The 15,353-nt window shown below is 40.6% G+C and overlaps 1 protein-coding gene across 17 annotated transcripts in view; it reads left to right on the top strand.

Moving 5' to 3' along the window:
- ZMIZ1 (zinc finger MIZ-type containing 1) overlaps positions 1-15,353 on the top strand; it is a 362,912-nt gene that overhangs the window by 328,731 nt on the left and 18,828 nt on the right. For 14 of the 17 annotated variants that reach the window (XR_007507221.1, XM_049809830.1, XM_049809833.1 and 11 more), the window contains 9 exons: positions 344-542; positions 1,527-1,817; positions 3,960-4,142; positions 6,437-6,611; positions 7,892-8,078; positions 11,444-11,654; positions 12,867-12,972; positions 13,536-13,696; positions 14,018-14,085. Coding sequence is in view for 16 of the 17 variants with exons in the window: in XM_049809830.1 (XP_049665787.1) it covers positions 344-542; positions 1,527-1,817; positions 3,960-4,142; positions 6,437-6,611; positions 7,892-8,078; positions 11,444-11,654; positions 12,867-12,972; positions 13,536-13,696; positions 14,018-14,085 (1,581 nt within the window). In the remaining variant the exon portion in view is untranslated. The remainder of the gene's footprint in view (positions 1-343; positions 543-1,526; positions 1,818-3,959; positions 4,143-6,436; positions 6,612-7,891; positions 8,079-11,443; positions 11,655-12,866; positions 12,973-13,535; positions 13,697-14,017; positions 14,086-15,353) is intronic. The other 3 variants (XM_049809846.1, XM_049809835.1, XM_049809836.1) reach the window with 3 other exon arrangements.

The following is a 15,353-nucleotide window of genomic DNA, read 5'->3' as shown; positions in this document are numbered from 1 at the left end:
ACACTACTGGGAAACGGAGCATGCATTAACTTCCAGGATTTCAACTCAACTTCGCAGTAAGCTACAGAGCTGCAAAGCAGTCCCCTGCCCCTGAAACAACTGACCGTGGTGCCTTGCAGTCCCAGAGGCAGCCCTGTGACTGTTGCACCTCAGCAACACTTGTATCTCATGTGCACACCTAATTCCCTGTCCTGCTGGCTTTCATTAGGCATTGATATGTGGTTTTGGAACAGTTCCAGATGAGGATCACACCAATGTTCAAAAGAAAATCCACCAGGCATGTCTTAATTCTCTCCTCCTTTTTTTCCTTCTTTCTTTCTTGCTTTCTTTTCTTCCCCATTAGTTACCCTGGAGGCCCAAATACCCCTGCAGGAATGGGGATCCCCCCCCACACGAGGCCACCAGCTGATTTCACCCAGCCAGCTGCAGCTGCTGCTGCTGCTGCTGTTGCAGCTGCAGCTGCTACAGCAACAGCTACAGCTACAGCCACTGTGGCAGCCCTTCAGGAAACACAGAATAAGGACATGAACCAGTATGGACCGGTAAGAGAGTAACCCTTATGTCTTCATATCTGCCTGATCTGGACCATTACAGGGAATTGGGCTGTCCTTCTTACTTTTTTTTTTTTTTTTGGTGCATGAGCATGGTTATAAATGCTTATGAGAAACTGCTGGAATGTGTGTATGTAGGTATGAGTCGGTCTCCTGTGTTTTTCCCGATAAATCTTGCCTAAGAATATTTTGTAGTTTGGAGGTTGCCCCTTAAAAAAATTGAAGATTACCCAAAGTTACGGCTGCATCCGACATGATAATATATTATTGCTGCCTTTGCCAGCCCTGTGAACCTCTAAATTTGAGTAGCCAGTGAAATGTTCCAGAATCTTGGAATAGGTTTTATACCACTTGAGTAATTGTTTATTTTGCCAACTACAGTTGGTTGATTGGGGTTTTTTCCCTTCAAATAAGGAAACAACAGTAGAAAAGAGATTTGCTTTTTAATAATGTTGTCTATGAGAACAGCAATGTGAGACATGCATTTCTGGTGATCCATAGCCTCCAGCATGTCATGACTTAATGTAATAATTTTTTCTTAAAATTAACAAGGGTTTGATCAATTCAGGTTTTTTCCTCCTTAGCTTTTTTACCTCTCTAAGTTTTGAAGTATATGGGCCCATATGCCAGGTGATGTAAAGAAGCATGTTGTCTTAGAAATTGTAGTGTTGTGCTGTAATTACACAGCCAACTTCCTAGCCTGTTACCTTACAGTAATAGAGTAGCCAATTTAAATGATTTAATTGCTCACCTTAGACTTATGTCTGTCTTTCTCTCTTATGCCTTCTACACTTCTAATTGAATTTTTATTATAAATAACATCACCGCCCATCAAATGTTGGAGAACATTGAAGGAAAATGCGACATAGATCTTCCCCTTCTTCCCTCCCCCAAAAGCATGCTCAGCTCCCTCCTCCCATTTTAAATGCATGTCGCATTTTATTCTTTTTTTTTTTTCTTCTTCTTCCGTTGAAGGTGTGTTCCTCTTTCCAGATGGGTCCAACTCAGGCTTACAACAACCAGTTTATGAACCAGCCTGGTCCTCGTGGCCCTGCTTCTATGCCAGGCAACATGAACCCAGCAAGCATGGGAGCAGGAATGACGCCTTCCAGCATGAGTGGGCCACCCATGGGCATGAACCAGCCTCGGCCTCCTGGAATGAGTCCCTTCAGCACCCATGGGCAGAGGATGCCTCAGCAAGCCTACCCAGGCCCACGCCCCCAGTCTTTGCCTATACAGGGCATAAAGAGACCCTACCCAGGAGAGGTAATAAATGATATTTTGCGTACACTGTTATTTTGACTGAAAGTTGCAGCATGCTGTGTAATGTGTACTGTGCATCCATGTATGATAGGTACGTCTTTGTTCCAGCCTTGGTAGGAATACTGCCATTAAAATATGAGCAGCAGCAGCTATTCCTTTTTAGCTTCTAAAGTATTCAGGTTGGCTTTTGCTATGTTAGTCAAGATGACAGTCATTAAAACCAAGAAAGGCCCAAAAACTGGCTGAGCCCTCAAAATGTCACTTTGAGATTCTCATGCTAGATGGTGAATTCATAGACCTTAAGCAGACTTCCTTCACAGGAGTGGATTTATTTAAGGTGACAACTTAAAAGAGGTGTTGAAAGTGAAATACTTCATTTGAGCCCAATACATGTGATCTGCATTTTCTTGGATGGTTTTGTTGTTCTAAAGCAATACAGGGCATACATTGTATAAACACCAATAGTAATAACATTTATTTTAAAGACCAATTGCTTTACAAACTTCTTGAAGCTTGATTTTCGTAGACAATGAGATGAATATAAATCGTGTTGAACTCCAATCCCTCTGTGTCAGTATTTATTTAATACAAGTTCATCTGGAGTGTGGTATTTCTATGTAAATTCCCGTGCTGTTATATGAGATCTGAGTGGCTTTGTAGACAAAATTACATCGCCATTGACTTGTATTATGACCTTGGGCAAAACACTTAGGGTCAAAATTTTAAAGAGATTTAGACACCTAAAGATGTAGACAGACAAGCTTTTGTTTTTTTAAAAAGCACCAATGCGTTTTACTAGTCAAATTGGTGTGAATTGGGTAGTAGATGCTTTTGAGAATCTCACCAACTCTCAGCATCTATACGCACCTAAATGTCTTTAACAAATCTAGCCACCAGTGACTAGCTTCAAAGATAATTTCCTGGTAAAATTCTGAATTAAACTGAGACAACAGCAAGAGCTATAACTCCAGGTGTTGAATATTATGGTATTGACCTGACTATAACAGTGGTAGTAAGAGTTTATAGAAAACATACAGCAGAGAGTACCATGGTATGCAGAAAATATAGCAAACATTTATTATTGAGCTACCTTTCTTTCCTGATCTGCAAACTTTTTAATAAAAAAAAAAATCAGAAATTAAAAAAGTTATGTGCTTTTGCAGGAGATGCTTCTCTGGGAAGGCTTTTCACTCTAAATACTGGCACTTACTCTACAATTAAGTTAAGAAAACATAGAATGTGGCTTGTTCAGATAATTCTTGTCTTCCATTTTCATATTTTAAGGAAGACTGTAAATCCCTTTTTGCTGCTTCAGAAGCAGGTTGTTCATTCTAAGTGAATATGATCATGTTCCCAAGAAGTCAATACTGAACAGTCCCCTAAATGTTACATGCTTGCTGGTCTGGAATTCTGCAGATCCCGTAGGTGCTATTTGCTTGTTGGTTTTTGAAAGCTTCATTTATGGAAACTTCTTATTAACTAGTTTTTTTTTTTCAAATTGTCATTTTATTACCTTTAAAGTTCCGGTTTTCGTGACTTTGCTTCCAAAACTGCAGCACAGTACTAGGTAGCACTAGCAAGGTGTTTATGGCTAGTAATAGCTTCTGTTTAGTTGTTAGGGTATTGCTAAACACTCTAGCACAGAGCTAGCATAGTAGTTGTGTTGAGAAGACAGACATGGACAACACAGCTTCTATTCTCTGCCCATTCCAGGATAATTTTTTTTACGTTAATTTTTCTTTTTGTGCTTTCATTCTCCATCTGGAAAAGGAGCCCCAGGAATGGGGCTGGTAGCACTTGCGAAAACACAAGAGATTCTGTGAACATTACATCTGGTTGTAATTCTGGTTTCTTCAAGCACAGTGCCGTTTGACAGCACTGCAAGACTGAGTGTATGTGTGTGTTAAGGTACATGGTTATTCTTATCCCACTTTGGCGTGCAGGACTTTTATGCTTTTGAGTGAGTATTCACCTCCAGCCATCAGGGCCCTGGTTTAGGCATGAGTGGCACTAAGTTGAGGAGTACTTAACCTGGAGAGTTTTGTTTGTTTTGATTCCACTGTTGAATTTATGCTAATACTCAATTCAAGACAGCTGCTTGCGTGAAACAGATCTTTGTCTTCTTTCATCTCTGTCATGAAATAGCCAAATTATGGAAACCAGCAGTATGGACCAAATAGCCAGTTTCCAAACCAGCCTGGTCAGTACCCCACTCCTAACCCTCCAAGACCCCTTACGTCTCCCAACTATCCTGGACAGAGGATGCCAAGCCAGCAAAACACAGGGCAGTACCCTCCTCCAACGGTCAACATGGGGCAGTATTACAAGGTAAGAATTTTTAGATTATCTTGTTGCATTCTGGTAGACATTTATGAATTAAGTCACATTAATGACTTCATAGATACTACTTTTACGTAATTAAAGAGAGAAAAAAGCACAGTGTTTTTACTAATGTTTTGGATATCAGAATCAAGTCAATCAGCCAAGCTGCACTGTAACTTCAGAGCAGTTCATTAAGAAAATTGAATGTTACTGCAGCTCATTAGAGGCTTTCACAAGAAAATGTTGGGTTCACTTTAAAAAATAGCATGTAAAAAGAAGTACCTAATGGGATTCAGGTGTAATAGTTTCACCTATTCATGATGCCCTGCAGGAATACAGCTTTGGAAATTTGTAATAAACAAGTTCCACATTGCAACATCCTAATTTCAGACCTCCAGTGGTCACTGTTGGATTAAGCCAGCCCAAACTCAAAAGCTGTTCCAGCTGTAGAATTCATCGGTGAACTGAAGTCTGCATTATGTTCTTCAGCCTCTCCCTCCCCTTTTCTCCTTTTCCCTCTGTGCTGATTGTTTTGGGCAAGAATTAGAATTGTTAAAATGTTGCCTAAAACCTGTTTAATGGATACATCTTGAGCACTTTGTATTCTCCAAACTGAGTTTGTACTGAGGGCCTGCTGAGGTTTGACGTCTTTGAAGTGCACACAAAAGTGATCTTTTGCATGCAGGTACTCCAGTGAGTATAAAAATGGGGAGGACCATCGATGGTCTGACCTGCTTTTAAAGCATTAGCTGTTGGAGTCTCTGGACTACGTTCTGATTTTGAATGGAGGCTGAAAGAATCTAAGTTGCACATTGGTGTTGCATTGGAATTGTTCTGGTATGACACAGAAAACACCACTGAAGAAAAAGGGAAAACAAAACCCTTTACTTTAGAGCATCTGTTCTACGTGCAACCAAGCTGTCCACTGTGGTACCCAAAGGAATGCCTGTTGCATCATGGCAGCTCTTGCAGTACACTGCCAGGAATAACACGAGGAGGGGACAGATCCTCAACTACTGTAATTCCAGTGCAGTCACTTATGCTAAAATGACACCAGAAGATCACTGTGAAGTTTTTAAGTGACAGATTTTTTAAGACATTTTACATGTATTTATTTTAGACAGTGTTTGTTTTTTGTTTACAGGATAGTTCTAACAGGGAATCTGTGGCCTTTCCAATGCATCCCCTATTTTGTATTCAAGTATCAACTGTTCTAGAAACAAAAAATAAGAGACCTTGTTAAGAAGGGAGATTATCCTGGCTAGGGGAAAAATTCCAGCTTGCAACAGACATGACCTGAACATTTGGATTGTAGTGGTTGTGGAGATAGTAACTGTACGTGTTAAAGAAAATAGCAAAGATGGTTGGAAATGTAAATGCTTAAGGTTTCAGAATGCAGCTTTCTTCTTATGTACTTTAGACTATCCTAGGCTAGCAGTGCAGTATTTAGCTACAGAATCAGATTTGATGTCCTGATACTTTGGCTGTCTGTAAAGATTTTCATCTTCTGACACTCGCATGTGTATGTGTTTATAGTACACGAGCTATTACAATAGAGTGCCATGCAATTGCAGTTTTGTTTAATGTCAGCTTTCTTTGCATCATTGTTATTGGTTTATTCTGTTAACTGCAACTATCCCCTTAATTACAAGAAACAAAACCAATAGTGTCTTAATACTATAGCTACCATTTATACTTATCTCCTTTTTCTCTTAGTTTGTCTTATTCAGCAGCAAACTAAGAACAGAATCAAATTGTAGGTACACAGAATAAAAGACATCCCCTGACCCCCAGAGCTTTCATTCTGAGTAGATGAGTTGGATAGGGGTTGAAGAAAGGATAGATGGAAGTAAAAGGAACACAGACATTCTAATTGCGTGTCTTTGGATTTTTTTTTCATGTAGGCTTTTGTGCACTGGGGCTATTTTGGGAGGAAGCCAAAGAGATACAAAGGGCTGGGTGGGTTGTGGTGGTGTGGAAAAACTGAAGTGAATGGCTGGTTGGTTTTGGAAAGAGACCGTTCAGAGGAACGTGATAAGCTTCTTGGCAGCCTTGCTTGTATCTGGTCATTGCCTGAATTAAGCTGGCTGGTCTGCTGGTTTCAGTTCCTGCTTTTCTTTCCTAGTCTGCCTCTTCCCCAAAGGCCTCATGGGACATCCTGTGGTTTCTTGCCCTTCTGGAGACAAAGGGGCCTCCCTACCTTGTTTGTAGTCTTTGGTGTTTGATAACAGTGCAGTTCACAAGGCTTATTATTCTTATTTTCAGACTGCAATAACAATGTGGTGTTATTTATTTTCTAGCCATCAAGGCCTGTACCTGTGGCAAATTACCCTCATTCACCTGTTCCAGGAAACCCCACGCCACCTATGACTCCAGGGAGCAATATTCCTCCATACCTGTCACCTAACCAGGATGTCAAGCCACCATTCCCACCTGACATTAAACCAAATATCAATGCTTTACCACCACCTCCAAGTGAGTAGCAAACAGAATGCCCCCACAGTCATTCATCGTCCCTCTGTTCTCTGTCACGTACATTTCAGAGTCTGGAAACTAGCTCTGATTGCTGCTCTGGGAGAGGCATGGCTTGCTAAGTTGTTATAGGTTTAGTGCATGCTGCAGGCTCGCTCACTAAAGCAGGTGGACAGGAAAGAAAAAGATTACTATCCCCTCCTAAAACAGAGTATCAGAAAAGTTCTTCCAGGTTAAACTTGCAAGGATTTTACTCCTGAAGTACTCCTTTGATATGCTTCTTGAAGATAAAACACTTGATTTTGGGTTGCGTTATGTGTGCTTGGTAGGCTTGTTTATTGTATGAACTTTCATTGTGATCTGTTCTGTTCAAGGGCAAAGCCATTCATTGAACATCACTGCAGAATAGCGTAAAATGTGAATATTTATAGCGGTGTCTCTATTGTGATCCATACAGGCTTCTTAAGAATAGTCAGTAGTATGAATATTTCCTTTCAAAGCCACTCAACATCACGGTTGTTTGGCTGGGAACAGGGCAGGAATAACAAGATCTCGCTGGCTGTATACTAGCACAAGATATTTGAGGTCTTGAAGTGACTGATGAGCAATAGGAGAAATCATTTACTAGGGAACTGGGAGAACCTTTATGTTTTCTGTAAAAAAACTGCTGCTGCATTAGCACTTTGCAACTGGTGTTTGGAGTTCAGGATAGCTGAAAAATGAAGTATAGGAAGGTGGCCTGCAGTATTATTTGGGCAAGAACACAGCATTTAAAGACATATGACTTCATAGATTAGCTGTAAGCTACCACAAAACCTTTTATGAGATCAGGTAGTAACTGAATACCAGTGTCTTTGTTCATTGGTTAGTTTCAGCTGATGAAACTGTTGGAACTAATTGGGTAATGTTGATCCCAGTTCAAAGTGAGGAAAATAAGCATTATCACAGTTTGCCATAATTAAGAGATTTGTTGTCAGTCTTCTGCCAACAGAGTAAGCCTCAATACAGAACCTATCCAATAATAAAAAACAGGAATTATTGCCATGTCTGGTTTCTTTTTGTGGCTGGAATGCCAAGGTCCTAATGTTAAGTGTGGGAGAATAGAAGACTTTGATTTGCCATCACTGTCAGTTTAAGCCCTGTCACTTGTATCAGTTAGGTGATGTAGTTACTTGTAATTTTCTTTTCTGTGTGTATGAACCTGCTAAGTTAGACCCAGTAGCAGATCACTGTGCCATTTGTTACTATTTTGTATAAATATACACATTATTATTGCACTGCAGATGCTAAAGGGAAAGTTCACGCTTTCTCTCCCTCTTCGATCCCAGCCAACCACAATGATGAGCTGCGTCTGACATTTCCCGTGAGAGATGGTGTTGTACTGGAGCCCTTCCGGCTGGAACACAACCTGGCAGTCAGTAACCATGTCTTTCACTTACGGCCAACTGTTCATCAGACACTGATGTGGAGGTAAGCTCAGCCTTGCTGTGAGGAGGTCTTGCACTCAGTGGTGGAGGAGTGGCAGGCCAGATGAACTTCATTTAGGTTTGCCATGAATTTAGCTTTAAAAATTGTGGCCTAGATAGGAAAAATGCCCTTTAGACTCACAGATACTCTCACTCACTTTCCAGAGACAACACATTCTAAAATGCTTCCTGATCTGTGTTGCGTCTCCTTGCTGATAGCATATGGCAGGTAGTATTTGAAAAATCACTGCAACTGTTCCGTCATTTCTGCTCTGGGTGTAACGGGTGCGGGACATGCACAACCAATGCCGTTACAAACTTCCATTTAGGAGACTCTGAAGTCCTAGGTGCTTTGTGGCCTGTGAAATGTTAGCTGCAGGAGTAACTATGCAGGGCTGTTACAGTTTATGCTTAAATTAAATGGTGCAGAGTATCTGATAATGAAAGATAACACACTAATGAAGGACCTGATTTGGAGGCTTCGTAAAATCATTTGGAAAGACAAGTGCTTAAATCCTCCAAACTTTAGAAACTAAGTTCTGAAATTCCCCCTCTCCTGTGACTCCATAAGTAAGGACAGGTCAGAAATATCGGAGCATAGCTTTCCACATACAAAGGCTTCTGGTTTTCACTTACAGCAAGTACTACTTTCCAGCACAGAGGAATAGTTTTCCTAGGTGGTACCTTCCTGCATTTAATGTAGATCTGCGTAAGTGATTCCAGGTTATGTCCTGATTCCACCATGCTCGTGGAAGGGCTTTAGATGAAATGACAAATCAGACCCTTAATTTTTTTTATATATATATTTTCAAATACCACAGAATAATTTTGTCTCCTTGTTCTGTTTTTCTCAGAAAGCATCTCAGTGTTTATCCTGGCTGCTGATGACATTGTTTGAGCCTGTCTCTGTGCACTGTGGGGGGCTGGTTAGTTGCTCAGGATCTTGTATGGAGGTTGTTTCACAGGTGTAGCAGCTGAGATGGTAAAATGCAGCATCTTAAGCACATTTTCTGTTACGCCTGCCTCACTTTCAGTTTCTTCCTGAGCCTGGACCACGTACGCCCTGACCTTAATGGAAGTGATAACTTGTAGCTTCAGCTTCTTTTCCTGTTAGGATCTTCCTCCCATTCACTGGAATCCACTTGAGACTTCTATTTCCATGGTGTGGAAGGCATGAGGTGGGCAGAGAGGTGCGCTCAGTTCCCTGCTCCAGGGGCAAACTCTGGCTCTAAAGCCTAAGCTTGATGTGGGATGCAGAATTCCTTGATGCCACGGTGCCCCCCCCCTACCCTGAGGTAGCCTGGGATTTGGAAGGGAGAGAGATTGCAGGCAGACCACATCCAATAATTAACACCTAACTTTGAGGTCAGTTATTGCTTACTTGCATTTCATTATCATGGAGTACTCGCAGCAGAGGGAGTTTTGGCAGTTATTTGTCGGTTCTTATTAATAAGTAATCACTACTGGGGATTGTGCTGGCTCATTCAGTAGATTTATAGTGCTGCACTGAGGCATGAGGCTGTTTCTTAATATCTGTTCTTTCTTTCTTTCTTCCTTAGCTCACCAAACACATAGCCTTTATTTAAACTTATTTTAATGAAGACTCATAGGTAAACTGTGCTCAGGTCTGCTGTTTTGAAAAGCTTGTTAATAGTGGGGAGAACGGATGGTCCTGTAATGAAGTCATTTCACATTTAACTCAGGGCTGGATGGATTCCAGAAAAATGAATTAGTCACATGTGTGGATGGATTTTGGTTTTATAGAGAATGGTGGAATCGAGCCAATTCTTAGTATTTTTCTGCCAGTTAAAATATTCGGCAAAACGTCTCACATGTACACACATAATAAATAGCAATGCAACTATTTTTCTTCCCGCTGGGAGCTTTTCATGGTTACGAGAAACAGAAAGGTCGAAGGCAGGGAAAATGTTGCCTTGAAGCTGGTTCAGTCTTAGCACTGCTCAGTTATTAATAGCATCCCATGGTGGAGACACTGCATGCTAAGAACAAGAGGGTCTCCTGAGCTCTGTCACTGCTCTGTGACATTCAGCAGGCCTGCTCAGAGTCCTTGGGAGCACACATAATCTGCTTGGTTTTTATATCAGAGGTACCAAACCTTGCTTCACTCTGGGTTTGGGTGACTGCAGTGTGTTCTTGTGAGGTGAGAATCTCCAGTGGATCTTGCAGACAGAGCTTTCAAAAAATTCTTAATAAAATACTGAAAAAAACCACCTGGAAAGACTTAATATAGATGGATTATGTTGAAAGGTCAGGTAATTTGTATTCTATACCTTTCTTTTTAAAAAAATCCACGTTTTTATCAGTGCTAAATCTTGATGTCTTGAAATCCAGAAAAGGCGATGTTAAGTCAGAATTGAAATCTCTGGTTTTGGGTAAGGAAAATGGCAGTTAAGGTGATGATCTCCTGAATGAGTTGTTCCTCATGGATCATACAGCAATATCTTCCTCCAGGTGAGATGAAGAAATGAGGACCTAGATTTTCAAGCATAAAAGATAAACATTTAGCTGTCTTTTGCTGTCATGAACAGCAGTATCCTGACATTTCAGTTCAGTTCTTCATGTTCTTTTAAATTTCTTCTTTAAATTACTCATTCCTAACACAAGTTTAACATCCATGTATGAAACTGAAGTCATAGTCTCTACCCACTTAATTTGTGATTAACTTAATCTCAGCCTCTTCCTTTTTTGGAGGTGTTACAAAACTAATTTTTGATGAGCTAAATAGCATGTGGAAGTTATTATTAGAGAGGTGGGAGGAATTCATGCTCTGAAAGAAGGTCTAAATTGGGTAGATTTAATCCACAGCTGTGTTAATTTGGAATCACAGAAACAAAGGGGGTGAGATACAAAGGTCATTTTATTTTAGTTGATTTACCTGTTCCAAGGCAGAATTAGCTGTACCTGTATTTTGTCTGACAAGTGTTCATTCAAGTGTTCTTTTAAATGCTCTAAAGTAGTGAAGAACCCACAGTCTTCCAGCACAACCCACTGCAGCGTATCACTTTCTTGTTCTTAACTCTTAACACACAGGAAGGACCTACCTGATGATAAAATTTTTCTTTCTGCAGGATCATTCCGTGGTCTAGTTTTGCAAAGTGGTTTGAGATGTTCCCTTGGGAAGTCCTTCATGAGTGTAAAACATTAACAACAACTTTGTGGCATGCTTGCATCATTAATTCATCATGACTTACTTCTGTTAAGGGCTTTTATGAAGAAAGTATGTTATGTAATTCACTGGCAATAATTCTAGAAAAATAATCTGATTGATAAAGTGTTCCTAGCATCAAAACAATCTCCCTCTGCAATGTGGAAGCAAAGTTAAAGGACAATTTATTGGTTTTTGTACAGGTCTGACTTGGAATTACAGTTCAAGTGCTATCACCATGAAGACAGACAAATGAACACAAACTGGCCAGCTTCAGTCCAGGTCAGCGTTAATGCAACCCCACTTACCATTGAACGTGGTGACAACAAGACATCTCATAAACCTCTGCACCTAAAGCACGTCTGCCAGCCAGGAAGAAACACGATTCAAATTACAGTCACAGCATGTTGTTGTGTAAGTACACTGAGCTCATGGCTGCAGCTGCTGATGCTGAGTTTGCTATTTAGTACAGTTTGCAAATGTTGCCTTAGCTGAAAGAGCCTTACTCTCATTTTTTCCATGCATTTTTCTGGTAAGGTGCTTGTTTGATGATGTTGACACAGTCAGAGTGCTAATATGGAAATTTTTGCTGCTGAATTATTGCAGAATATAGTGGTGTCTTGGTGATGTCTCTGAAAAGACTTGTGGTCTAGGGGAGGAAGGAAGTTTGATCTCCTGCCTATTTAGCATGTGCCTGTGTAACAAGGCAGCTAAAGTGTATTAATGTAGAAGTAGGTTATTGTGATGCAGACTGTTGTCTGGTAATAATTTCATTTACTTAGGCTATTAAACTGTGTTTGGTTTGACATGAGAACATCAACACCATAATTGATGGTGGTGATGATTTTTTCAAATAGCTTTTCAGATGAAAAAATTCGTATTCCGTGATGCAGTCTAGACCATGCAACTTTCCCCTTTCTCCTTTTCCATGGTTTAGTTACTCTCAGAGACAAGTACTGTATTTTTAATGCAGACTGTTGCATACACACAGTCTAAGCTTTTGACTCTTCTGTTGTCACTGACAAGAAAGAGAGCTGCTACCTCTCCCAAGGTCACAGTGTGAAGCACTTTGACAAGAGGCCATCCACCCATTTTGCTTTACTTCGCACTGATGTTTCTCCGCATAATGTCATTTATCTGGTGGCTAAGAGCAGGGGCAGCATCCTGTGAATCCACAACGAGCTCTGTGTTGGGGAAGAAGATTCAGTTGGTTCCAGACACATCAGTAGCAAATCGTTTTTGCAACTTCCAATGTGCTCTGAGGGCAGGCAGGTAGGCTAGACTGCGTCAAAGAATCCAGAGTTTTAAAAATAAACCCTGATGTCAGAGAATAGTATGTCAGCTCTATGTATTCTGAATAGTAAGGAGGGAGAAAATGCAGAAAAACTTTGCTTTTTTTAAAGCCCTTGTATACATTATGCTCCTGGAGCACAGAATAACACACTGCACAGTGTGCAGAATATCCCTAAGGGAGTGCATGTGTGCAGCAGAGCAGAACTGGCTTTCGTATTTAAGCATCAGGCTCTTATGGAAGCCATGTGTCCAAGGGAAGAATGCAGCTCTGTTCAGCAGTGTATTTACCATGTGCGGTTGGTTCTCTTGGTAATGAAATGCATTTTCTTTCAGTCACACTTGTTCGTGTTGCAGTTAGTACACCGGCCATCAGTTCGCTCCGTACTTCAAGGTCTACTAAAGAAACGCCTCCTCCCAGCAGAGCATTGTATCACTAAGAGTGAGTTTTCATTTTGTGTGGGTGATGAATTTCCAGAATGCCTATGTTCATTTGTGATACGGTATTTCTACACAAGATTTACTTGCTTATTGAAAACCTTAAGCCTGTACTTGTCAGGAATTTCCAGAACATCATGCGCATAGACTAAATCCTCAGTATCCTCAAATGTTGAGGGCTATTTGGGTGGGAGTAACAAAATACCAAGGACATAAGCTTAGTTCCCAATGAGGACTCTCCCATTCCAGGAGAATCTCTCTGGCTTTTTCCCCATATTTGTTTTTGACTTACCTAAAAGCCCCCCGTATAAGGATTATTCTGTATTTATTTAGGGCTGCTTTAACTGCTTGTATGGCACTTTATTTTGTTGAGGGTATAGCTGATACACATGTGTGTGATTGTTTGTTCAGGAGAATGTTCTAAATTACACAGAACACACCTATGTGGATAAATTGTCCATTAAATTGGCCCTTAAATGTTGAAGTGTTGGTCTTTCAGATTTCTATGTTAGAATTTACAGTACACTTGTGTTTTCTCACACATACACATACCCTCTTCCTAAACAGTAAAGAGGAACTTCAGTAGTGTAGCAGCTTCCTCTGGCAATGCGACACTAAATGGGGAAGACGGAGTAGAGCAAACTGCTATTAAAGTGTCTCTGAAGTGTCCGATCACATTCCGGCGGATTCAGCTTCCAGCAAGGGGTCACGATTGCAAGCATGTACAAGTGAGTAGATGCCAGTGGCCTGTTAGTATTCCCTCAGCCATGTGTTGCTACCAAACCTTTAGCTTGGTTATTGTATGAGAGAGCCTAATGAAAAGGGATTTCTTTGTGTCTATCAACCTATATAATTAACTATATATATGTTTAATGTAGAGGGAGAAAGTAAGCTATTTGGTTTAGTTTTCAGTGCTAGTAGGCTTTTTTCATGGCAGTTTTACTTTTGTCCAACTGATTCAGTTAATACAGTATTTTCCCTCGATTTCCTCTTTCCCCCCATCCCCCCCCCACCCCCACCCCACTTCTTTATTTCTTTTTGATATCTAGTGCTTTGATCTGGAATCTTACTTGCAACTGAACTGTGAAAGAGGAACTTGGAGGTGTCCGGTATGCAAGTAAGTGCAACCATACTACATGAAATGCAGTTGTACATAATTTGACCAAATTCAGATCATATTTAAGGTTATGGAGGGGAGAAAAAGGAAGTGCTAGCATTAAGACCAATGAGATTTCTGCGATATTTCATAAATTGAAGAAACACCCTGGATTATTAGAAATTTAAAAGCCGATAACGAGATATTTTCTAACAAAATACATAATCTGTGAGCTCTTGTTACAGGCTATCAATGGGTTGTGCAGAGTTCAAAAGAAGCTCAAATATTTACATTGATAAGACAGAGATCTATATAAAAGAATGAACTGCGAGTTTGTCTTCTCCTAGATTATGAAATACAAGCAACTACCAGACAACAACAAGCTATGGCAAAAGAATGGATAATCTATTCTAGAGTTATTCTTGTGTAATTTTAATGTTGTAATGCCCACATTACTGAAATTCGAATATGTAGATACTAAAGTGTTCAGCATCCAGCTGAACATTAAGTAAGGATGCCAAATAAGTGTCTCGGGTACTGTGCTTCGAGTCACGGATACGCAGTTAATGGCAGTGTTCGAGGAGAAGGGGAATTTTGGAGATTGCAACATTACCCAGTAATTAGGTAGCAATGACGTTGGATCCTCCAAGGTCAAAGTCAACATCAAGTGCAAATTAAAGTGAGAGCAGAAAGCAGGAAGAATTCTAGTGCAGAATAAGGCTGATTTTAAAAAAAGGTAAAAGATTTCTAAGGAGCAAAAGTTTGGAGTGATTGCTTAAAGGAAAAGAGGGATACCTTGGCATACTTTCAAGCTTATGCTTTGACCAGAGAGCTGGTATACTGCAGAAGAAATGGAACAAAAAGCTTGGAAGTGGTTACAGACTGCCCGTTCTTACATGTAAATGGGCAGAAAGAATCGCAGAACGTCTGTAGGCCAGTTCAGTGTCTGTAACCTACTGTGCTCAGCCCACAGGGTTACGAGTTTGTTGCAGCCTCAGCTGAGGAGCCAGGACTCTTTGGCTCAAGCAGCTGTAGCTGTATCAGCTTGTGCTTCAGCTCTGCAAGTCTCCAGTTCAATCCCTGCTGCACCAGCTGATGTTTGGTATAAACAGGAGTGGAGATTGGCCATTCTATCTGCTTCTGTTGACACTGCAGGCTTGAGATGAGCTTGTTTCAATGACTATCCATGATTGATACATATCCTAAAGTGCAGGTGATTTCTCTGAACTGCCTGAATCTTACCTGTCTTCTAAGTCAGGCTAAAAATATGACAAGAACCAGATGCCTTG

This window comes from Accipiter gentilis, chromosome 9 (assembly GCF_929443795.1).
Source record: "Accipiter gentilis chromosome 9, bAccGen1.1, whole genome shotgun sequence".
NCBI classification, from domain to species: Eukaryota; Metazoa; Chordata; class Aves; order Accipitriformes; family Accipitridae; genus Astur; species Astur gentilis.
Note: the sequence above shows the minus strand (reverse complement) of the source record. Positions and strands in the feature narration are given on the sequence as shown.